Source organism: Rutilus rutilus (genome assembly GCF_951802725.1).
Source record: "Rutilus rutilus genome assembly, chromosome: 4".
Taxonomy (NCBI): domain Eukaryota; kingdom Metazoa; phylum Chordata; class Actinopteri; order Cypriniformes; family Leuciscidae; genus Rutilus; species Rutilus rutilus.
The window spans coordinates 50,077,536-50,104,189 of record NC_140212.1 but is presented as its reverse complement, the minus strand read 5'-3'; the positions used below and the strand labels follow the sequence as shown (position 1 = coordinate 50,104,189).

Genomic DNA, 26,654 nt, shown 5'->3' with positions numbered 1-26,654 from the left:
TATTTATATAAAAGACAGTTGGTGCTCAAACTTTGCAATAAGAGACACTATATGCATCCCGGACTTGGAGCTACTGTGTGTTACTTTACGTCCACACTACCTGCCAAGAGAATTTAGCAACATTTTTGTGTGCGCCGTCTATGTCCCACCAAGCGGGAATGCCAACAGAGCAGCAAACCAAATTGCTGACTGTGTCCATCGTCAACTACAGAACAAACCGGACGCCCCAATATTGATACTAGGGGATTTTAACCACAGCAGCCTGAACAAGAGTCCACCTGGTTTCTATCAATATGTGAAATGTAACACCAGGAAAAATAACATTCTTGTGCTATGGTAATGTCAGGGATGCTTATACAGCCAGAGCCAAACCTCCCCTTGCCAACTCTGACCACAATGTAATTCATCTGCTACCTACATATCGGTCAGTCTTTAAGTCCAGCAAACCAGAAATCCGAACTGTAAAGGTGTGGTCGGACGATAAAATTGAGGAATTGAAAGGATGTTTCCTCTCGACAGATTGGGACGTCTTTCTCAAGGAGGCGGACATTGACAGGGCAACGGAATCCACAACTGCCTATATCTCCTTTTGTGTTGACTCCATCATTCCACAGAAAACTGTTAAGATATATCTGAACAATAAACCTTACATAACAAAAGATATTAAGGAGTGTATTAAGTGGAAAAAGTCTAACTTTAAACTTAGCGATACAGATGGAGTCAAAACAGCTCAAAGAGAGCTAAATAAACATATGAGAGCAGCTAGGCTGCAGCACAAGGAGCGGGCAGAACAGAACTTGTCCATGTTCAACTCCAAGAAACTGTGGGACTCAATTAGAGGAATGACAAACATGGAGGCTAAAAGTAAGCCACTGTTTGCTCAGGATGAGAGTTTAAAAGCAAATGCACTGAATCAATTTTATATGCGTTTTGAATCTGATAACAATAGGGACTGCTGTGATGTTTTAGATAATGTAAACTGTAATGTGAAAGACAGGATTTTTATAGATCCACATGCGGTAACCAAGGTTTTTAAATAAATGTACTTGAAAAAAGCGATCAGTCTGATGAAGAGCCTGCGTGCTCGAAACGTTACATACGCTATGCAATAGTTGTCTTGAAAATAAATACTTTTGATAATTTTGGAGCTTAGGTGTTGCCGACTTTATACTTTATTTTTCACTTGTTGTTTTTTAGTCGAGCACCCTTTTTGAGACTGATGTGCGTGCTTTTGTTTCATTTTTCTTCACTTTTCTTTTAAAGACATTTGCAGAGGAATTGACTCCGGTATGGCATCAGCTGTTCCAAATTTCTATTGATAAACATGTTGTACCTGAGATCTGGAAAAAGTCCACTATAATTCCAGTTCCAAAAAAGGCATGATTATAGACCTGTTGCATTAACTTCCAATGTCTTCAAGGGCCTGGAACGACTTATGTTAAATGTACTTCGCTCAGAGGTGGAGCCAGTATTAGACAAATACCAGTTTGCATACACAAAGAAACGAAGTACAAGTGATGCCATATCAACTATAATGCACCTTACATTGAAGCACCTTGAAACCCCAGGTGCATATGCTAGACTGCTTCTTATCGATTTTAGCTCTGCTTTTAATACAATTCAGCCACATATTCTCCTAAGAAAATTAGCCTTTCTGAATGTAAATCCATTTTTAATCAGGTGGTACCACTCATTCCTTACTAAGAGGCCACAGCAGGTGAAGTTTAACTCCTCCTTATCAAATACAGAAATATGTAGTACTGGTGCCCCTCAGGGATGTGTCAGTTCACCATTTTTGTTTATTCTGTATACAAATGACTGTGTTAGTTCTGAGCCTAATCAATATGTGGTGAAGTTTTCGGATGATACAGCTGTTCTTAGTCTGCTCACTAAGAACTCCGACTCATCCATTCACAGAGATGCTGTGGACAGGTTTGTGGACTGGTGCGACAATCATAAACTACAGATTAACACCTGTAAGACTGTAGAAATGCTCTTTGATCCCAAATCAATTGGTGACCGAAGCCCTGTGACCATACATGGCAATAACATTAATCAACAAAATTCATGCAAGTACCTAGGCATTCACATTGATAGTGACCTGAGCTGGCAGACACAGGTAGCCACTGTCTGCGCTAGAATCCATCAGCGCCGCATTTTACGCAGACTGCGGTTGTTTGGTGTCAGTAAAAACATAATGATAATTTTTTATAGGGCAGCAATAGAGTCTATCTTACGATATGGTATCACCAGTTGGTTTGGTAATCTGAGTGTCAAACTTAAATCACAGATTCTCAACCTGGTCAGAGTAGCGGGCCAGTTATGTACCCTCTCCTTTGTTTGGATGTTTTATGTTTTATGCTGTCTATATGTTTTATGTCTGTTTATGCAGCAGTACCCTGTCTCTAAACCAAATTTCTCCCAAGGGAGACGAATAAATGAACTTGACTGACACGTGTTGTCTAACCCCAATTGAGTTTACAATGTCTTTAAATGCCAAACCCAATGCATCTTTTTCATTATCGATGTGTATATTAAAATCACCAACAATTAGTACTTTATCTGCAGCCAATACTAACTCTGATAGAAAGTCAGCAAATTCTTTGATAAAGTCTGTATGGTGCCCTGGTGGCCTGTATACAGTAGCCAGCATAAATCTCAAACGTGATTTATCATTTATACTACATATTTTTACATTAAGCACTAACACTTCAAAAGAATTATATTTAAAACTTGATTTCTTAGTGGTTTTGAAAATATTACTATAAATTACAGCAACACCACCCCCTTTGCGTTTCAGACGAGGCTCATGTTTATAACAGTAATCTTGCGGGGTGGACTCATTTAAAGTAATGTAATCATTTGGTTTTAGACAGGTTTCTGTCAAACACAGCACATCTAGGTTATTATCTGAAATCATATCATTAACAATGAGTGCTTTTGAAGTAAGCGATTGAATATCTGCACATGCGTCGCGTCTGAACACGTTGTTGTCTTTGGAGCTCTATCGATTTGATTTATAATTCTTGATTTTCTCATTAAACTCACTTACAATGAACATTTTCCACTTTTCCTCACTGAGAAGCACTACTGCTCAAACCTCATAATTACAACGCGGACTGTTGAGCAGACGCGTCTCAAGCCTATTAGTGATCCAACGCTGGATACTCTTATAGGTTACGTCCGTGGATCACGGCTGAACGCGTCTTCTCCACACTCACTTACAAACAAACATTTTTTTTCTTTCTCGCCTATCGTGCGTCTACTCTACACCCGTACCACTAAAAAGACGGATTATATCCAAGAGTTTAGTCATAAATTAGTATTAATATTGATAGCATCACTGGTAGCGTCTTGGCTAACTTACTGTCCATCTGTTAAAATGGTGAATATATCAGATGTTATTATTATTATAATTTTATATTATTAATCACCTTATTATTCAGCCTCAATTATCACCCCGCAAGAACAATTACAATGCTTTACAACTATAGAACAAAAAGAGTTAAAAAAAATTATAATTTCATCTAAAACAACAACATGTTTATTAGATCCTATACCAACTAAACTATTGAAAGAAGTGTTACCTGTAGTGGAAGAGCCTCTCCTCAATATTATTAACTCGTCTTTATCTTTAGGTCATGTTCCAAGAACATTTAAACTGGCAGTTATAAAACCTCTCATTAAGAAACCACAATTAGATCATAATAATCTAGCAAATTATAGACCCATTTCAAATCTTCCATTTATGTCTAAAATACTAGAAAAAGTTGTGTCCGCTCAACTGGGCTCTTTCTTGCAAGAAAATGACATCTATGAAAAGTTTCAGTCTGGTTTCAGGCCGCACCATAGCACTGAAACTGCGCTCGTTAAAATCACAAATGATTTACTTCTAGCTTCTGACCAAGGCTGTATCTCAATACTAGTTTTACTTGATCTTAGTGCTGCGTTCAATACTATAGATCACACAATACTCTTAGATCGACTACAAAATTATACTGGTGTTCAAGGACAAGCATTAAGCTGGTTCAGATCATACCTATCTGACCGCTACCATTTTGTCTATTTGAATGGTGAAAAATCGATCATAACTCCAGTAAACTATGGAGTGCCGCAGGGATCTGTGTTGGGCCCTCTATTATTCTCAATATATATGATGCTACTTGGAAATATTATAAGGAAACATGGAATTAGTTTCCATTGTTATGCTGATGACACTCAAATCTATATTTCATCACGGCCGGATGAAAACGCTAAATTATCCAAATTGACAGAGTGCGTTAAAGATATAAAAGATTGGATGACTCGTAATTTTCTTTTATTAAATCCAGACAAGACAGAGGTAATACTTATCGGTTCAAAAAACCGCCCACAAAACCTCTTACAATACAACTTTAACATCGTAGGATGTCCTGTTACCTTATCCTCTACAGTAAAAGACCTGGGTGTTATACTCGACTGTAACCTGTCTTTTGAAAATGATATTTCATATGTTACAAGAAAAGCCTTTTTCCACCTTAGAAACATTGCTAAGCTACGTAATATGCTATCAGTTTCTGATGCAGAAAAGCTAGTTCATGCATTCATGACCTCGAGACTAGATTACTGTAATGCTTTATTAGCTGGTTGTCCTGCATCCTCAATAAACAAGCTACAGTTAGTCCAAAATGCCGCCGCTAGAGTTCTTACTAGATCAAGAAAATATGATCATATAACACCGATTTTATCATCACTACATTGGTTACCTATAAAGTTCCGTATTAATTACAAGGTATTGCTACTGACTTATAAAGCCCTAAACGGCTTAGCTCCAGTCTATTTAACGGATCTTCTATCGCCCTATAATCCATCGCGCTCTTTAAGATCACAAAATTCGAGGCTTTTGGTCATACCTAGGATATCCAGATCAACCAAAGGAGGGAGATCATTTTCACATTTAGCTCCAAAACTCTGGAATAGCCTTCCTGATACTGTTCGCTGCTCAGACTCGCTCTCCCAGTTTAAAACTAGATTAAAGACGCATTTTTTCGGCCAGGCATTTATATAATATTTTTAATCTTACAGTTCAAACTACAATCCGGCCTCTAGTTCATAAACGCCAGAAGAGAACTGGTCCCCGACTGAGCCTGGGTTCTCCCAAGGTTTTTTTTTTCCTCCATTAGGTCACCTGATGGAGTTTTAGGACACCATTAGGTCACTTGATGGAGTTTTTTCGGTTCCTTGCCACTGTTGCCTTTGGCTTGCTCAGTTGGGGATATTTTGGGGATATTTTATTTTATTTTATCAATCAATAAATTCCACTTGAAACAAACCTTGATGTATTATTTTAATTTAATACTGTGAAGCTGCTTTGATACAATCTGTATTGTGAAAAGCGCTATACAATTCCACTATTATAACTGCAGCCTATATTCCCCCGGATGCTGATGCCAAGTTTGCTATGAAAGAACTTCACGCAGCCATCAGTAAACAACAGACCGTTCACCCGGAAGCTGCGTTTATTGTTGCGGGTGATTTTAATCATTCAAACTTAAAGTCAGTGCTACCGAAATTTCACCAGCATGTTTCCTGTCACACCAGAGGAAACAAAACCTTAGACCATGTTTACACAAACATGGCTGAAGCTTACGTCGCGACACCCCTCCCCCACTTGGGACAGTCAGATCACCTTTCTTTGTTCCTCACCCCCAAATATGCACCTCTGATCAATCGCGTGAAGCCATCAGTGAAGACCATCAAGGTGTGGCCTGCGGGGGCAGATTTCTCACTCCAGGAAAGGTTTCTACACACAGACTGGAGTATGTTTGCTTCTCAAGCCACCAGTGGCTCTCACACGGACATTGACTGCTACACCTCCTCTGTACTGGATTATATTAATACCACCATTGACAGTGTTACAACCCAGAAGCAGATCACCACATACCCAAATCAGAAGCCATGGATGAACAGGGAAGTGCGACTCCTATTGAAGACACGCAATACTGCCTTCAGATCAGGAGATGCACAAGCCTATAGCACATCCAGAGCAAATCTGAAAAGGGGCATCAAAGAGGCCAAGCACTGCTACAAGCTTAAGATAGAGGGACACTTTTCCAACGCTGACCCTCGGCGCATGTGGCAGGGCATTCAGGCCATCAGTGACTACAAACCCTCTCACTCCACCCCCGCAGCCACTGATGTCAACTTCCTGAACGAGCTAAATGACTTTTATGCTCGCTTTGAAAGAGACAACAGAGAAACTGCCACCAAGCTCAAATCCTCAGCTGACCACCCACCGATCACACTCTCCTCCACAGATGTCTGCAATGCACTGAGCAGGATCAGCGCGCACAAGGCTGCTGGACCAGACAACATCCCTGGACGCGTACTCAGGGCATGTGCGGAGCAGCTCGCTGGGGTTTTTACAGACATTTTCAACCTGTCTCTTGCCCAAGCAACTGTACCAACATGCTTTAAATGCACTTCCATTGTGCCAGTGCCAAAACACTCCAGCCCGAAGTGCCTTAATGACTACCGCCCTGTAGCACTCACACCCATCGTAATGAAGTGCTTTGAGCGGCTGGTCCTGGCACACCTAAAAGACTCTCTACCATCCACATTGGACTCACACCAGTTTGCCTACCGTAGCAATAGGAGCACAGAGGATGCAGTCTCCATGGCACTGCACTCTGTGCTCACACATCTGGACAATAAGAACACTTATGCACGCATGCTGTTTGTTGACTTCAGCTCAGCATTCAACACTGTCATCCCAACTAAGTTAATAGCCAAACTTGGAGACCTGGGCTTCAACACCTCCATGTGCAACTGGATTTTGGACTTCTTGACCAACAGACCCCAGAATGTTCGATCAGGCTCCAACTGCTCCACATCCATCACACTCAACACTGGTGTACCACAGGGCTGTGTGCTAAGCCCGTTCCTCTACTCCCTCTTCACCTCCGACTGCAAGCCTGTGTACGGATCTAATTCCATCGTCAAGTTTGCGGACGACACTACGGTGATTGGTCTCATCAGCAACAACGATGAGACTGCCTATAGGGAGGAGATCAAGCACCTGGCCACATGGTGCACCGAAAATAACCAGCTCCTCAACACCACCAAAACGAAGGAGCTCATCGTGGACTTCAGGAAAGTGTCAAGAGGCACACACGACACCATCCACATCAATGGAATGGCTGTTGAGCGTGTCTCCAGTTTCAAGTTCCTGGGGACCCACATCTCGGCGGACATGACCTGGACAACCAACACCTCCAGCCTGGTCAAGAAGGCTCACCAGCGCCTCTTCTTCCTGAGGACACTGAGGAAGAATCAGCTTTCCTCCACTATCCTGGTGAACTTCTATCGCTGTGCAATAGAAAGCATCCTGACCAACTGTGCTACAGTGTGGTATGGGAGCTGTTCTGTTGCAGAGCGCAAGGCACTGCAGCGGGTGGTGAAAACCGCCCAGCGCATCACTGGGACTCCACTACCTGCCATCGAGCACATCCAGAGGAAACGCTGTCTGCATCGAGCTCGCAGCATCCTTAAGGACTCCTCTCACCCAGCCCACAGACTGTTTTCTCTCCTGCCTTCCGGCAGGCGTTTCAGGTGCCTCCGGACCAGGACCAGCAGACTAAAGAACAGTTTTTTCCCCAGAGCTGTCTCTTTATTAAACTCTAACCCTCATTGATCCCACTCCCCTTATATACTGATTGACTCTCCTCTCCCTCCTCACACCTGCCTCCATTTTGTTATTTGCAATACTATAATGTTCATTTGCACTGCTGACTGTTATTACAGTAACAACTGTTTACATATGCATCTTGCACTACTACCTTGACTGGAATATGCTCATTTGCACTGCCGACTGTTTATTTACAGTACCGACTGTTATATATACATTGCAATATCGTACCTTAACTGTAATATGCAATTACTTTCCACTGCACTCACTCGGATAGCTTCTGTCCAAACTTTATTTGCACTACTTTAAATCCATTGTTATACTGCTCATTAGCCTAACTTATACATATATCTATTTGTAAAATTCTGTTTATAGTAATATCCATCTGTATATTATGCTCACATTCTGTTTATAGTAACAGCCATCTGTATATATATTCATAGTACATATCTATCTGTAAAATTATGTTTATAGTAACAGCCATCTGTATATTATATTCAGTACATATCTATCTGTAAACATTCTGTTTATAGTAATAGCCATCTGTATATTATTATATTCAGTACATATCTAGCTGTAAATTCTGTTCACAGTAATAGTTATCTGTATATTATATTCATAGGACAATCTATCTGTAAATTTTTGTTTATAATAGTATTCAACTCTATATTTATTCAGTACATATCCATGTTCTGCACTTATGAACCACTGTATATCCTGCACTTGCTGCTATTGCACTTCTGGTTAGACCTAAACTGCATTTCGTTGCCTTGTACCTGTACTTGTGTAATGACAATAAAGTTGAATCTAATCTAATCTAATCTAACAAATATACTTGACTTGACTTGAATATTCAGCAACCCAAGCTTTAGCATTTGCTCATCTGTATTATAGCTGTTTTTTATTTGTTGAACATCAATTAAATTTTTTACCTTAGATGGGTTTAAACGTTTTTTGATTTCCAAATTCGGAGAACAGGCACAGTCTCTATATGATGATAGCTAGGTGATAGCACAGGAATATCGATATACGGTACCTTTGTCAAGGCATCGCAAGTTCATGTTTTACAGCAGAAACGACAAGCCCCGAAAAGTCTGTTTTAGTGAATCAGTGCGCAGTATTCAGGTCAGGTGACAAGGCTGCTTGCTTGTCACTTTGAAAAGACGCGCTAGCTGAGAGGAGATTCGGCAAAGCCGACTAAAAGTGATCGAGGATGGATTTCAGCGAACTTGATGAACCTGTGATATTTTCTTCGGGGCGTAACGGTAAAAGGAAAATAAAAGCTGAAACTTTTTCACGGAAGCTCTCTGCTTTGCGTGTACGTTAATCACAACAACAAAGTCTGACAGGGCGCAGCTTTCCACCGCGTCGCCGACCAGCCCAACCTGGGAAAACTTGGAAGACCAGCAACCGAACCTTGACGCATCTGCCATATCACCCAGGCTTAGCCAACGATGGCACTCCTGGACCTCTAGGGTGGACTTAGTTCCATATCATGCATACACTTTGGGCTCACCTGTACTCCACCACAGCCAACAAGGATGACGCGCTGCGGGAGTTCTTGCTGTTGGGTCAAGACGCTATCTGATAGTAGTCTCTGCTCTGCCTCTTCACTTATCGTGCAGGCCATTGAGCCCGTATCGAGGAGCCCTTGCAACTGAGCACAGCCATTAACTGTCACTGGTGCATGAAATAACTCACTGAATGTCTCGACTGTGTGAATATTCTGAACAATTACTGTGCAATTATCAGACATTGCTTTACAAACATTGACATACATCTTCAATTCTTCACTTTCATCAAGGGTTGAAACTTTAGTGCTCACACATCCCCTTTCCGTATGTGAGCTATCTAGTTTAAACTGGCTCCACCTTGCACTGGGTTAGGCGGTGCTTGAGCTGACTGTGGCTGTGTGTTAATTCTTGACCGGTGCTGTTGACACTCCCTCTTCCAGTGGCCGGGCTTGTAACAGCCCATACAGAGTTTCTCCTGTCTACAGTGTGCAGTAGTTGAGTGTTCAGCAGACTGACAGACTCTACATCTACTCTGAGCAATGGCCGCAAGCCCCCTGCTCGTGGCACGACTGCTGCTGTCTGTGCCGTCTGCTCCAGGACACGGTTCAGCAAGCCAATGAGAGACTGGATGCAGACGCTCTCGGTCTGAGGAGAAGAAGGGAGCCCCATTTCCTTCGGGTAGCTTGTAAGGTCTGTGGTGTTATTAACAATGACTGGTGTGCACGCTCAGACATTAGCAACAGAGACAATGTTCTTTGGCCGATAAGATTTGGCTTGAGACATTGTTCTGGCCTCTCTTTGATGTTCAACGAGGTGTTCCTGAATCTCATTTGCCGTCCACTTTTCAGCTGTTTTACACTTTAGGACACTTGCAAGAGTGGAGTCGGGACAGTGTTTCACCAACATCATTGTGACTTCGTGAGAGGGGTCCTCAATGTTTCGCCCGTCTTCTCAAACACTCATCCGCAACATCCACGGCTTTTTTCAAGCGTATCCAATAGTCCATGGGACTCTCTCCGGCCAAAGGAAGTGTGTTATAAAAATCTGCTAAAGGCATCGAGGAGTAGGTTACCTCACTGAAATGTTGTTTCAGAATATCAAAGACGAGCTTGGGGTTTTCTGCTGGCTGCAGCGATGGCATGCTTCCCAGGGTAACTTTTACAATGTCTCTAGCCTTTCCCATTAGTCTTGACATTATCTCCTGGGAGTACTCTTGCTGCTGTATGCCCCTCTTATTCAGGTAAACGCTCATAATTTCTTCCCACTCATGCACTGTGTGTTTATCTGTTCCATCACCCCTGAAGTACGGCGGCTCTTTGACATATGTCTTCATAACTAACTTAACTCCAGTCATGTTCAAGTCAGACTGTCCATATCCTAAGTTCAGGCTAGGTGTAGGAGTGGTTTGGCTATCTGCACTACCAACATATCTCTGTAGTTGGCTAGCAATGTTCTCTCCTATTTCGTGAGCTAACTGTGTGATGAGATTCCCTAGGTCTGCGGAACTCACATCTGGACTAGACACTGGCTGACGTGGAGAATATTCATCTGTATGCGTGTGAGTATATGAGAATAAAGGACGGCCCACTGAATTAACGCCACTCCCAATGTCAGGAGCATCTCCTAACCTACGCATGTGTGGTGCGGGAGATTGTTCATCAGTGCGTAAGCGTGTGGACGAGAGTACAGGTCGGCCTAGTACACCAGCACCTTCAACCGGCGTGCTCTCCACCCTACTCATAAACCTACCCCTCCCTAGGCTTACCCCCGCAGAATTCCCAGCACTAAGTGGGGTCTGCACATGCTTGCCATCAGTCATTTTTTAAATAAAAAATTGTAATGTGATTGACTATGATAATAATATGTGAATTACTAGTACATGCGAATATGGGATGCAAAAAAAACCCGATGTAAAATGATACTAGCTGAGATAGAGGCAATAAAAAGTTAAAATTTAGACATTAATATCAGCCCTTATACTTGTCAATGTCCCAAATAGATTCCTACTCGTCACAGCAACCACCGGCGATCACCCTGGCAATGATCTGAAGCAGAGATATCCGGGTCACGGCACCAATGTAGCCGGCGCAGTCTGCACTTCGCCGACTACTGCGTTGTGTTCTGGTGCACTGATGACAGGACACTGACGTTCCTCAAGGCACTTTATTCTGTTAAAGCTACCGTCGGCAACCCTGGAAGATTGAGTGGACTTAGCCAAAATTTTGAATGTTTACAACTCTCATGCCCCTCCCCCATAATATGTTTATTTTATATACTCAAGGTCGCTTTACAATAATTACAAATACACATAACATAGAAACATGACAGAGACGATACATATAAACTGTGAAGGATAACATAGTAGACGTATAGTACATATTTACATTTACATTTATTCATTTAGCTGACGCTTTTATCCAAAGCGACTTACAATTGCTATATATGTCAGAGGTTGCACGCCTCTGGAGCAACTAGGGGTTAAGTGTCTTGCTCAGGGACACATTGGTGTCTCACAGTGGATTTGAACCCGGGTCTCTCACACCAAAGGCATGTGTCTTATCCATTGCGCCACCATATAGAACATTCAGGGGTCAGGGAAACAAGTGACAAAAAGATGTGTTTTAATGTGGGTTTTGAAGTCTTGTAGTGATGAGAGATTGCGGATTTGTTGTGGAATTGAATTCCAAAGAGTTGGCGCAGCGGTGCAAAAAGCCCTTCCACCAAATGATGATAGTTTGTGCCGTGGGATTGTCAACAGACATCAGCAGTATCAGATGATCTAAGTGTGCGGACAGGTGTGTATGTATGGATGAGGTCAGAGAAATAGTTTGGGGCAAGACCATGGAGTGCTTTGAATGTAATAAGGAGTATCTTGTACTGAATGCGATAGCGGATGGGTAACCAATGTAGACTGCGTAAGATGGGAGTAATGTGGGAAGATTTCTTAGTGTAAGTGAGGACTCACTTACACTAGAGAGTTCTGGATATATTGAATTTTATTTAATGATGAGTTTGGTAGGCCATAGAAAAGAGAATTGCAGTAGTCAAGCCGTGAACTGATGAAAGCGTGAGCTAGGGTCTTAGCATCACTGATGGTAAGAAATGGACGTAAGTGTGCAATATTGCGAAGGTGGAAGAAGGCAGATTTAGTGAGAGAGGAGATGTGAGGAAGAAAGGAAAGAGAGGAATCGAAGATTATACCCAGGTTTTTGACAGTGGTGGAAGGATGAACCGGAACTCCAGCAATACTGAGATTGTCAACACAGACCCGGGATGTAGTTTGAGGTGAACCAATAAGAAGTTGTTGGATGACAAATGAGTTTGAAGTTGAGCACCAACCACTTTCTCAAGCAGTTTTGAAAGAAATGGTAAATTAGAAATAGGTCGGTAGTTGGCCATGTCAGAGGGGTCGAGGCCAGGTTTCTTTAGGACAGGAGTGACGGCAGCAGTTTTAAGTTCCAGAGGAACAACACCAGTGCTTAAAGTTGAGTGATGAGAAGTGAATCGATGGTGAAATAACGGGTGCACATTTTTTGAGTAGAGTAGTAGGAGCAGGATCAAGATGACAGGAAGATGAGTTTGCTTTGTTAATTAGCTCAGAGATATAAGCAGGGGTTGGCGGGGCAAAAGCAGTGAGAGTACCAAATGTAGAAGAGGTGGGGAAGACATGTGTAAGAACAGTAGAGGTAGTGGATGGGAAGAGAGTATAAATTCTATCAGTCTTACTTTGAAAGAAGTGCAGAAATGACTCACAGAGGTCTGCGGAGTTACTCATAGCGGGTGCAGGAGGGTTGGTGAGTTTGTTGACTATAGAAAACAGTGTTTTTGGTCGAGAGGATGCATTGTTAATGATGGTAGAGTAGTAATTAGAGCGTGCAGTAATTATAGCAGATTTGTAGAACTGAATATGGTCATTGTAAGCAGTAAGGTGAACAGTTAAACCAGTTTTCCTGTACAGGCGTTCAAGACGACGACCAGCTGTTTTTAGATTGCGAAGTGCTGGGGTAAACCAGGGAGACGTGATCAAATCTACTTTTAAGAGGGGCGTGGATATTGAGGGCAGTGGAAATACAGGCATTATATTTGGTAAGGATATCAAGTGAGCTTGTGTTTTCAGTGATGTCAGAGAGATGAGTTTGTACAGATTCAGAAAACAGTATAGAATCAACAGAATTTAGGTTACGGTATGTTATAGTGGATTTCACCCTGAGGCGGGGAAGAGGCATTTCACATTTTAGTTCAACAAGGTGGTGATCAGACAGTCCAATCTGAGAACCAAGCACGGAAACATTATGTAAACCAGTAGTGCAGACGAGATCAAGTGTGAATACCCTCCCATCGAGTTCGTGCTCGTCAGTTACTGCGCGAACTTCAGGCATGTGCATGTGATTGTAACGTGAGTGAGGGGGGAGTGGGATCTGTGGCCTGTGCACGATCTGTGATTGACAGTCCGATCTCACACCCCCCTGCGCTGATTGGACCCGATGAAGCGGGAGCGGTGGATTTTTGCAAAACAAATAACACGCTCCAGGTGGAGTTAGAAGCTTGTTTTTTTTCTAAAACCACCTTATCTTTGTTGTTCTGTCGGATTATAGTGTCGATTTCACTGAATATGATAAAAAAAAAAATTGCCGACGGCAGCTTTAAATGTCAAAGAGAGCAAAAGTTCAAGATTCTATCCTCGACCAGAATCAGCCTCTCTCAATCAAGTAGAATGTATACATGGTACAATTTCTGGTAAGCTACGCTTTTTTATTATTTCAATTAAATTAATGTGATTTGATTTAATATTGACTCATTTGGATAAATAATAGGTAGGCTACACAAGATGGGTGTTAATTTTTCTCAAGAAAAAAAACCAACTCACCTAATGCTGTAAACATACAGAGAGCCCTATCAGCTGGTAGTAGGCTATTTAAGGTTAAAAATAACTCAAATTAAATATAGCCTAATGCGTTGTTTTTTTATTATTATTATAATAACAACTTCATTTAACCCTCTGAGGTCGGCAATCACGCCGGCGTGATTTGCTCGGGTTTTTTTTTTTTATCAGTTCAAACGAGAGTCCAAACTCTGTTGACTTTGATCTTAAATACCAGTTTCATACATCAATCGATTCTGTTAAATGTGTATTATTTTTGTGTAAACTCACAATAAAAACAAAGTGTTGTGCTTTTTGCCAAATAAAGAAAAATAAACACGAAGCAATTTCTGCCTTCTCTCTGTCAGTGTAGTCCATTCTGAAACGCGTCCGAAAATGAACAATAACTCAGCAAATACTCAGTCAAACAGGCATACAGACACACAGGCATTAAGCTTGAATTCTCTTCTTTTAAATGAAGTCATTTATATAAAAAACAAATATTCTCAGTTCATGTAATCTGTAAGAAAAGAGCGAGATGTCAGTCGTTCTCATCTCAGCTAATTATTTTTAATGTGACCCCGCCCACGGAGAGCGCGCGCTATTCAAACGCAAATGACTGAGGCAAACCACGCAAACCTGTGAACGCCTCCATATCAGCTCGAGAAAACACAAGTTTAATCAGATCATTGTTCTTGTTTACACCGTCGCAGCGCTGTGTGGAATAATACTATTGTAATAATAATAATGGAAAATGTACCTCAGAACAGAAGTGCTGGTATTTCGAGGAGCAACAGATCCGAGCTGAGCTGAATACTGTAGTAAATTTTTTTTCATTCTCAAGTGAATGGCGTTTCTGTGTGTGATGAATGAACGGCAGAGACACGCGCGCTGTTTACCACAGTCTCTAAAAAGACCGTTTAAATTTGAATCGCGTTTTCTGTGTGTGAATGAATGATGATGTTTTAGCAAACTGTATTGCTATAGAGCTGGTAAGTCCCGCCCCTTCCGCTAATCCCCCTGGACCTCAAAGTTGAAAAATCGTCAATGCAAGTGAATGGGAGAAAATAATTATTTTCTGGTCCCGTTTGAATTTTGCCATGAATGTGAACATATGTTGTCTGTGAATTTTTTATAGAACTTTTCGTGTAAAGAATGCTACAATTTAGCGGGTAGAAGTTTGATACGGTTAGACTTTGTGTGAGAGCACTTTGTGGACTACAACTCTTCGCTGCTTTCGACGCGTTTGAAACGTCACCACCACTAGCACACGGACACTAGCTCACGGATCCCGCTAAACATGACTGTGTCTTTGGTGCACTTCACCGCCTTCTTTCAGGGAGAGGACAAAATCGTTGAGGTTGGCGAAAACCACGGGTAAGTCAACTTTATGGGGTGACGTCACATAGTAGTCTTTCTCGTTATGTCTTTTCCACAACTGCTAGCCGACGAATCATACCATATACTGTCAAACTTGTAACATGAAAGATTATATAAAAAATTCACAGACAACATATGTTCACATTCATGGCATAATTCAAACGGGACCAGAAAATAATTATTTTCTCCCATTCACTTGCATTGACGGTTTTTCAACTTAGAGGTCCAGCGGGGTTTTACGGAAGGGGCGGGACTTACCAGCTCTATACTGAGATAAGTAAAAATCGACTGAAATATGTTGAAATAAAATGTATTTGTATAAGCAACGTTTTAAACTGCAAATTAACATTTATATTTCTTATAATAAAAACGAAAGGCCTATGTTACAGACATCTGAAAGACAACATTTCGTTGATTAGTTTTGGATAGATTATACATTTTTACTGTAAAATATCTGCCACCTGAAATAAGCTTTTGTTTGCCAATTTTTGCTCATATGTTAAATAAAGTATATGTTTTGTCAAAAATAAAGTCATCAAATAATATGTTATAGTGTTTGTTCCAATGTAGCTTAGGCTATTATTCAAAGTAATGAATCCTCAACTTTGAAATATGTATGATAAAATGTATACTTTGGTTTTTACAAAGAAATATTACATTTGAATTGTTGTTGTAATTGTAACCCTTTTAATAAAAAAATAATATTTACAAGGTAGATGTAAACAAACTATTAAAAGGTAAATATAAGCCTTTTCTTTAAATCATTTTTATTGTGTTTTATTAGTGACAAGTTTGGAGAGAGGATACATATTCCAAAACTGAAAATACAGTATGAGAATTAACTCAGTGACACACTTGAATGAAAGGCTCATTAAGTATGCAGCCCCATTATGCAGGGCCATTGTCTCCCTGGTGTGAATCACTAAATATGCATGATGGTGTTGGAACGTTGACGCCCACTCCGCATATGGCCTTTTCAAACAAAAAGTGTCTTGCAAAATTTAAATCAAATCAATGTATTGCTGTATGTGAATGATAAGGCAGGATGGTTTTCACATCATTTTGAAGAAAAAACTCTAGGCGACAAAATGCATTATTCAGAAGTCTTATGTACACATATTTAGTATGTGTTTTGTGGCCTTATTTCAGAAACTTTAGTTTTTAGTTTGTTCAATAACCATGCATAAACATTATTCTCTCAAAAATACAAACATGTATATTCATGTTGCTCACATATTATGATAGCCCTGTTTGTGCTATATAGAGTGTAATTACACCTTTGCCATTAATATGTTTATAAGCAACTGAAAAAAGCACAAATGTCAGGGCATGTCAGAACATCTCAAGGACCCAAAAACACCTCAGACCCCAGAGGGTTAATGATATAAGTAAAAATATAATAAATATGTAATATAGAACACCTATTTAGCTAAATACTCTCTATAGCTCTTTTTTTTTCTTGCCAACTACATGCTATAGCTTATGTTCATTAAATGGCTTTCCTGAGGTAAATGTGACATAATTGTTCTCCAGCTATGTTATTGACCTCTTCACGCTGATGAAAAACACTGATTGATCGATATTATGTATGAGGAATCTACATTTCGGTTAGTTGTAACGTTACTGTATCTTTCAACAGTGTTCGTGTTTTTTTACTAGTAGGCCTAGAGATGATCGGTTCACGTGCCGCTAGGGTCACGTCACATTTACAAGCGTCAAAACGGTATTTATTGTTTGAATTTCGTAATAAAATTGACAGAATCTGAGAGCTGAGATTTTTTTTATATCATAAGTAACCTGCTCTGTCTAGTCTGTCGGTCTCCGTGTCCTCTTTGCTTCGCTATTGTTCTGTGCATGAGAAAATGGATGTGTGGCGTGAGAGCGTGTGAAAAGTGTCAATTGCGTGAGTCTCACGGTGAATGCGTGAGAGTTGGCAGCTTTGCGACGCGTACCGTTACGGGAGGGCCGGCCCAGCTATCGGTAGGCGCCGGCTGTGCCGCGGTAGCCTGCCTGAGAAAACGTTTTGGAAAAGACGGGCTCAGGACCCAACCAACTCTATGGGAAGTGAGGGGAGAACTCCCTCAAGTCAAGTCAAGTCAAGTTTATTTATATAGCGCTTTTCACAAAACAGATTGTATCAAAGCAGCTTCACAGTATTAAATTAAAAATAAAACATCAGTGTTTGTTTCTAGTGGAAAACGTCCACGTTTGGTAATGCTGATCAATAGTATTGTTGATTGATTAATTAAATTAAATATCCCCAACTGAGCAAGCCAAAAGCAACAGTGGCAAGGAACTGAAAAACTTCATCAGGTGACCTAATGGAGAAAAAAAAACCTTGGGAGAACCCAGGCTCAGTCGGGGGCCAGTTCTCCTCTGGCGTTAATGACCTAGAGGTCGGATTTAACTGTAAGATTAAAAGTATTATATGAATGCCTGGGTGAAGAGGTGCGTCTTTAATCTAGTTTTAAACTGGGAGAGCGAGTCTGAGCAACGGACAGTATCAGGAAGACTATTCCAGAGTTTTGGAGCTAAATATGAAAATGCTCTCCCTCTTTTGGTGGACCTAGATATCCTAGGTATGACCAAAAGCCTTGAATTTAGTGATCTTAAAGAGCGCAATGGATTATAGGGCGATAGAAGATCCGTTAAATAGACTGGAGCTAAGACGTTTAGGGCTTTATAAGTCAGTAGCAATACCTTGTAATTAATACAGAACTTTATAGGTAACCAATGTAGTGATGTTAAAATTGGTGTTATATGATCATATTTTCTTGATCTAGTAAGAACTCTAGCGGCGGCATTTTGGACTAACTGTAGCTTGTTTATTGAGGATGCAGGACAACCGGCTAATAAAGCATTACAGTAATCTAGTCTCGAGGTCATGAATGCATGAACTAACTTTTCTGCATCAGAAACTGATAGCATGTTACGTAGCTTAGCAATGTTTCTAAGGTGGAAAAAGGCTGTTCTTGTAACATATGAAATATGATTTTGAAAAGACAGGTTACAGTCGAGTATAACACCCAGGTCTTTTACTGTAGAGGATAAAGTAACAGGACATCCTACTATGTTAAAGTTGTAGTGAGCGAGGTTTTGTAGGCGTTTTTTTGAACCGATAAGTATTACCTCTGTCTTGTCTGGATTTAATAAAAGAAAATTGAGCATCATCCAATCTTTTATATCTTTAACGCACTCTGTCAATTTGGATAATTTAGCGTTTTCATCCGGCCGTGATGAAATATAGATTTGAGTGTCATCAGCATAACAATGGAAACTAATTCCATGTTTCCTTATAATATTTCCAAGTGGCATCATATATATTGAGAATAGCAGAGGGCCTAACACAGATCCCTGCGGCACTCCATAGTATACTGGAGTTATGATCGATTTTTCTCCATTTAAATAGTCAAAATGGTAGCGGTCAGATAGGTATGATCTGAACCAGCTTAATGCTTGTCCTTGAACACCAGTATAATTTTGTAGTCGATCTAAGAGTATTGTATGATCTATAGTATTGAACGCAGCACTAAGATCAAGTAAAACTAGTATTGAGATACAGCCTTGGTCAGAAGCTAAGAGTAAATCATTTGTGATTTTAACGAGCGCAGTTTCAGTGCTATGGTGCGGTCTGAATCCAGACTGAAACTTTTCATAGATGTCATTTTCTTGCAAGAAAGAGCCCAGTTGGGCGGACACAACTTTTTCTAGTATTTTAGACATAAAAGGTAGATTTGAAATGGGTCTATAATTTGCTAGATTATGTGGGTCTAATTGTGGTTTCTTAATGAGAGGTTTTATAACTGCCAGTTTAAATGTTCTTGGAACATGACCTAAAGATAAAAATTTGTTAATAATATTGAGGAGAGGCTCTTCCACTATATGTAACACTTCTTTCAGTAGTTTAGTGGGTATAGGATCTAATAAACATGTTGTTGGTTTAGATGAAGTGATAAGTTTTTGTAACTCTTTTTGTTCTATAGTTGTAAAGCACTGTAGTTGTTCTTGCGGGGTGATAATTGAGGCTCACATGGTACAACCCATGCAGCGGCTGCGCGCTGCAGTGTCAGAATGCGGAGCGTGTAGCCTAATGTAACTAATGTGACAAATGTGAAAAAAAAATATATATATTTCCTCGACCGGCCCAAAAGAGAAGCGTCCGATTACCCACCCCGGGCCTGGCTGACGCAAACACATACCTCTCTCAATCAAGTAGAATGCAGACTGAGAAAAGAACGCGAAAAATCAGTATATGATCTCACATCCAATAGAGAGTGCACTTCCATAACAAATTACTCTCCCAATACCTATAAGCTACCGTGACATGACTGAACAATACAATATTTTGGTGAAATAAACTCACAAACAATAGAAAATAAAAGATGAAAGGTTGCAAAAATACTTGTCATTCTTTGACCTGTTACATTGGCAATACATGAGAACTACAGACCGCCAATCTCCAAACTGCCTCTCATGTCAAAGATTTTGGAGAGAGTTGTTTATTCCCAGCTCTACCCTTATCTAAATACATTTAACATTTTGGATACATTTCTGTCTGGTTTCAGATATGTTGCACAGCACTGAATCTGCATTATTGAAGGTCACAAATTATATTCTGCTTAGTTCGATACAGTCAACAATGATAGTCTTTTAAATAGTTCATAATGTATGGTGTGCATGCAGGGGACAACCCTCCAGTGGTTTCCATCCTCTCTCAAAGAAAGGACATTCTCTGTGAATTTGGGAAACTTTTCCGGCTCAGCTACTATGTAGTGTCCCTCAGGGGTTAACTTTGGGCCCCCTGTTATTTTCATTGTATATGCTTCCCCTTAGCTTTATCTTTCAGAAGTACATCATATCCTATCATTATTATGCCGATGATTCCCAATTTTATTTCCCAGTGAGTATAGACAAAAATTGCTTATCTGAAAATGCCTTAAATTGTTTTAAAGATGTCAAACATTGGCTGGCTAATTGAGAGCAATTAAATGAGAGCAAAACTGAAGTCTTGATCTTAGGTTCCTTCTTGTCTCGTTAACCTGGCCTAGCTGTCCAGTTAGGCCCGTTATCGTTGAACTCACAAGATCATGTGACGAACCTTGGAGTGATTTTTGACTCTCTACTTTTCAATAAGCAGACCAGTGCTGTTGTAAAGAGTAGTTTTTACCATCTGAGATCAATTGCTAAAATAAAAACTTTCCTTTCCCTTACTGACTTGGAATTTGTGTATGCACAATTTGAGACACTGGCTCGGCAGACGTGACCTGAACAGTCTCTGGATCGGCAGATGTGCTGTGTCTCCTTCATGCATGTAGTACTGCCACTGCATAAAAGAGGAAGACAGCCCTCTTTACCGTGGCAGGACTGATGGTGGGCAGCTCCGAGATGATAGCGGACTGCACGGGAACGACCTCCTGGACGACAGCGGGCTGCACGGGAACGACCTCCTGGACGACAGCGGACAGTACGGGGACGATCTCCGGGATTTTAGGGAGACAGAAAGTCTTCCTCCTCCTCCTCCGCCGTTTCTTATGGCGAGGTGCAGGCTTCGGGCTGGACAGGACCAGCGGCAAAGGGAGCACTGGGCTGTTGACCACCATGGCCTCCTCAGTCTGGCGGGCCCACAATGCCAGGCACTGAAAAATGTTCATACGGGGGGGGAATCTCTTCAACCTGTGAACTCCCCCTATGGGCGGTTGGGGAAGATCCACGAAAGTTCATACTGCTGGATCTATTAGTGGACGGAGTCGTTCTGTCACGGAACACACATGGGAAATGGTAAGATCCATTAGCAGTATATTTATTGTTAGGGCAATCCAATTCTTTGTCATCCATGCAAAGGTCAAAATCAAAGTAATCAGAATCATAGTCATCCATGCCAGGGTCGAAATCCATTAATCAGTCCAATAAACAATAACACAAAATAAACAAGAACCAAAACAAGAACAGGCGAGAAACAGACTTTGGAAGTGTAGCATGACATTCAACAACAACTCCGTGACAAACACTAACCAGACAGGCTATAAATACACAGAAACTAACAATGTAATGGGGAACAGCTGCGTGCAATGATGAGTGATGAGAACAGACAAAGGATCATGGGAAATGCAGTTCTATAAGTAAAGCTGAACGTATGGGGAAGAGACCTCTAGTGGACACCCGAGGAAACACAAACCAGACACTGTGACAGTATCTCTACACTGGCTTCCAGTGAAATTCAGGGTTGATTTAAAAATTTTGACTTTTGTTTACAAGGCACTATTGGTCTCGCACCCAAATATATAAGTGACCTTTTACACCCTTAAGGCAGGCATACACCGTGCGATTTCAGCAAAGTTACCTACTCAGACTGAATGAGTAGATCTCATGCGATGTAAAGCCAAAGCTCACGTTTTATGTGCTCACACTATACGGTCCGATCATCGAGCTGTGACTTCACTGCTCACACTATACGTGTGAAATATGTGCGATAAACCCCCGTTGACGGGGTTGCACCAATAGACCATGATATTGTGTATCCAGAGATATTGTCAAAACAAGCATCAGCTATCAATATCAAGAGGATTTAGCATTTTAATTTTTTATATAAAATTATTATTTGTATTATTGTATTATTATTATTATTATGGAAAGTCTACTTTTATTATAAAATGTATAATTCATTTGCCATGCAATAATTTCATCCATGCATATTGCCATGCAATAAATTAATAGCGCATCACAACATAACTGACATGCTGCGAGGATAATACAAGATTACACAGAATCTTACTCCTCCTCAGTGTATGCCCAGACTCTCCAACTAGAGCACTCAGGTCTTCTGACCAATTGCTATTGACAGTTCCTCGTTGCTGTTATAAATCTAAGGGTGACCGTGCCTTTTCGGTGAAGGGTCAGAAATGATGGATTAGTCTTCCTTTCTATGTGAGGTCATCTTCCTCACTAGCCATTTTTAAGTCTTCTTTAAAAACATATCTCTTTTTTTTGGCATTTGAATAGATCATGAAATGGGTTTTTGAAGCTGATAGAATGTATGATGTTGTATTTAAATGTGTTTTTTTTTTATTCTTACTTGATCTGTAAAGCAGAAGGGTCAACTTCTGTTTCTTTCTAAATGTGCTATAAAAATAAAGGCTGACTTGACTTGATCAGAGAGAACAGTTTAAAGAGACTCGTGTGAAAGTCTGAGTCAGCAGGACTCATCAGTGGCATCTGGTTCCTGTAAAAAACAACAACAAAACAACTGTGAACAAGCTGATATCAGGAGCAACTACGGCTGCACAATTTAGGGGGGAAATCTGGCTAAACTGTGGTGAAAATTGAGATTAAACATTCACAAAAAATGATAAAGAACACCAGGTTTGTTGTGCCTACTTTTAGGGCTGCACAATTTGGCCCCAAAAAATGGATGCTTATAGATCAATATGACTAATAATAATTATTATGATTAATATTAGTAGTAGTACTAAATAAAAAATATATATAAAAAATAATTATAATTGTAGTAATAACACCATTTCATTATTATAAAATTACAGTATTTAAGAATAAATATAATATAGTAATAATAATAATAATTTTACCTTTATTTTATAGGAAAAATACAGGCAGCCTATAACTATAAATAATTTGAGAGGAACACTTAAGAAACAACAAACAAAAAACAAGAACATATGGTGACAGGGAAAACTAAGCAGAATATGACAATGAAACTAAACAAGACAAGGTTGTGACAGGCATCTCCTTCACACTGACATTCAAACAGGTCTCCTTGTTGACGATTCCAAGATGGCGGCACTTTTGACTTACCTGAATCAGCCGAGCTACATCTACTGTACATATCTATGGTTGGCGACCCTAGCTGTGGTGAATGCACAGGTAAGTGCACTCCCTCAGACAAAATGTGCAAGTGTAACCAGATGAATTTCATGAGATTAAAAGATAAAAAATCTTTGTGGAAGTTTTTTTTTTTTTTTTGAAAATTATTTTATGAACCATTCCTTCAAAAATAGGAAGTGTTACAACCCAAACCTGATGAACTTCAGATTTTAAACAAAGACACCAGAGGACTTCATTTCTTAGCAGACGAAGACAAAAAACATCCAGGTAAGATTGAAATGTTGTTACAAAATGTGAATGTGCTATCAAAAATATCACTGCACAGATTCAATATCATTTGAAGGAAAAATCGTCTCAGGTTACGTTTGTAACCCAGTTCCCTAAGAGGGGTCGGTAATGACATTCCCATAGTGTCAACGCCATGACAGCATCTAGTTCCCCTTTCAGGGAACCAGGTTACAAGCATAACCTGAGGCGTTCCCTTTCGAAGGGAAATCAACGCTGTCATGGCATTGACACTATGGGAATGTCATTACCAATGCTGCCACACTGAGGAAGATTGCCTGCCCAACAAGGCTGTGTAATACTGACACAGACAACTGTTGAATGCAGACATGACTTGGCAAACCCTGAAGGACCTGTGACCCTGGGGTTGAGCCCATGTCCATACTGTAAGTCCTGAGGAATGTGTGCGGAGAGGGCCAGCCGGCTGCAGCACAAACCTTATTTAAGGGCTCACCCCTAGATAGAGCTATAGAAGATGCTATACTCCTTGTGGATTTCCAGAGGCAAAGCCATTACGAGAGCCTCATAGGACAGAGCGATAGCATCTATAATCCAGTGGGACAAGACACTGCTTGGTGACTGTGTTACTAAAGCAGACCAGAAAACAAGACAGGGGTAGCTGCAGGTTGGAGCAATGGGTGTGCAGAAAGTAGGTGTGCCGACAGGTCAATTGCTACATCAGAAACTAACCCTGCCGCACACCTTGGCCGACAACTTTCACGACCAATATTAAAGACCCTTCTCCGCGCCCCTACCATTCGGCATGCCCCAACCTTTCTTAATGCTCGTTACTCCAACCTGCATATATCCACACTTGCAAAAAAACTGGGAGAATGTACGCCACTGGCCCGACATAAATCCTAAGAGCCTGGACTGGATATAGTAGATGCAGTCTCTCTATTGCTACAGCAATTCATGCGGCGAAGGGAAGTTCGACAGGGTGGCCGATTACAGGAGGTGTGCAAAATAGCTCTGATTATACCTAGGGGAAAGTTTAAGCAGGAGGAAGCTACTGACAGGGCCTGCAGATCTCCTACTCTTTTGAGCAATGTCAGTGCAAGTCAAGTCATCTTCATTTATATAGCGCTTTTAACAATGTAGATTGTTTCAAAGCAGCTTTACAGAGATAAACATATAATTTATGGTAACAGATTTGTTTTGGCTTTATAGCGGTTCTTTAACCTGTTAAGCTGCAACCCCACTTTTGAAAAATCCCCAGAAATGACATACCCAAACTGAAACAGATACAGTTCATGAACCCTTTGCATTAAAAGCACAAGTATGATCTCATTTGAAAGCTGACACCTGGCAGTTTATTGTAAATGTAGAATTAATAATTGTCATAATGACAAAATTTTTTATAAATAGCTTCAAAGTTTTGTAAAATTATTAGAAATTAATTTTTATGAAACATCCTCATGAAAATAAAATCTGAAGATAATAAGTCCAAAACTCTGTATTTAGTTAAATGTTTTTCAAGACCATGTCAAATGACTTTATTTTGATTTGACGCTAAAATGCTACTGATGTTTATTGTCATCTTCTAAGCATCTATCCAGTATATTGTCTCTATTGTTTTGTGGTGCAGACGATCCCCATTCAGTCTCAGTCTCCCCCTGCACACATTCACACCTCTCCAGCCTGGTTATGGCTCGAAATATGCATTTCTTTTGTCTGCATTATAGCTACTAACGACTGGCTATTCACAGGCTATTCATAGGGTTTCAGTCCCTAATTTCTTTTCTCAAAGTTCACCATCACATTTTAAACTGTATCAAATGCATTTCTTGAATAAAGACACATTTCAGGTAGCATTCAAAAAATAATAAAAGTATAACTTCTAGGTAGCAGGTGCACCTAGGGCTAGCTAGCATGTTAGCTTAGCACACCATCAATACACGACAATTTATGAGATTAAAACCATGTTTGTGCTCTAAACTTACTTTTTAACGCACGTTGAGTATTTTAAATAATCTTCTGTGATCTAATTTGGCTTCAGATAAAAAAAATCTGACAGAAAATATACTATTGGATAGTGTTCTGCACAATGATAGTCTATATAGATTAGCATTACATTATAAATATAATCTATTATTATGAAAATACCTGGCATGGCTTGAAAAACACAGGTAACTCAAATATCAGTGCAATCATGTTTATTGTCTTCAAAACATCTGTATCTGCATGTTACAGCGCGATCTCTTGTTAGCTTTGTGTGTATCAGTGGCGTCCTGGAATGTCACATGGTCATGGCTCTTCTTCATGTTCCATATATGGACTATTATTGTGCATGTAGCGCCCTCAGGCTATTGGTATGAATTAAAAAACACAGTATCGGAATTCCAAATGCTCATAAAGATTACATCGACGCATTTGGGTATAAATTCAATAAATATTATTCCTGTCTATAGAAATATGATGTAAATCTATGAGAATCTATCAATATTTCTCCAAATCTGCACATTTTTGAGCTAAAGCCCTGAGGGACGTTGTTTTGTGTATCGCTGTCATGACGACAGCACGGAGTTTTTTATGAATGAAAGCGGCTGACGCGCATAATTCATATTAAAGGTATCGACTCATTTTTTCATTTCATAACTCCTGACACAAATTAAGACATAACTGTCACTATGAGTTTCTCAGAATACAATAGTGGTCAAATACTGAAACTTGAGTATTATATCTTTTTAATTATGTATAGTTTGTCAAGGTATAACATTAAATCTGATAGTAATTTTGAATTAAATAAATAAATAACGCTTCAGTGCGCGGGCGCACTGGCAACGGTTAACAGGTTAATAAAGTTATTTTCCAGCTAAAGTTAGTTTTGATTGATTTGCTTCCGTCTTAACAATTATTTGTTAGGGCCGCTAAGACGACACCATCCTCTCTATACAGACTTTGACGTGTGAGAAACGCTGATGGCGTTCACATGCGCATTAAGAATGGGTTCTATAGTTATGTGCGTTTGAATATATGTGTGCAGGTTTGGAATTCCCCACAGACCAAGCCTAAACAAAGTACCGGGTTTTCCCTACCAATTTTGATATAGAATTTTATTTTATTTTATCACTTCGGGGTAGGTACGCTAAACGAATTTTCCCAAAAA

The 26,654-nt window shown here is 40.2% G+C and overlaps 1 protein-coding gene across 4 annotated transcripts in view; it reads left to right on the top strand.

Annotated features, from left to right (window-relative positions):
* The window catches only part of LOC311289595 (stonustoxin subunit alpha-like), a 170,158-nt gene that overhangs the window by 14,670 nt on the left and 128,834 nt on the right, over nt 1–26,654 (top strand). For 3 of the 4 annotated variants that reach the window (XM_084407723.1, XM_084407728.1, XM_084407724.1), the window contains 2 exons: nt 23,187–23,299; nt 23,434–23,527. The exons of the other annotated variant lie outside the window; for it this stretch is intronic. In XM_084407723.1, the coding sequence (XP_084263849.1) occupies nt 23,187–23,299; nt 23,434–23,527 (207 nt within the window). The remainder of the gene's footprint in view (nt 1–23,186; nt 23,300–23,433; nt 23,528–26,654) is intronic. 4 annotated transcript variants of the gene reach the window in all.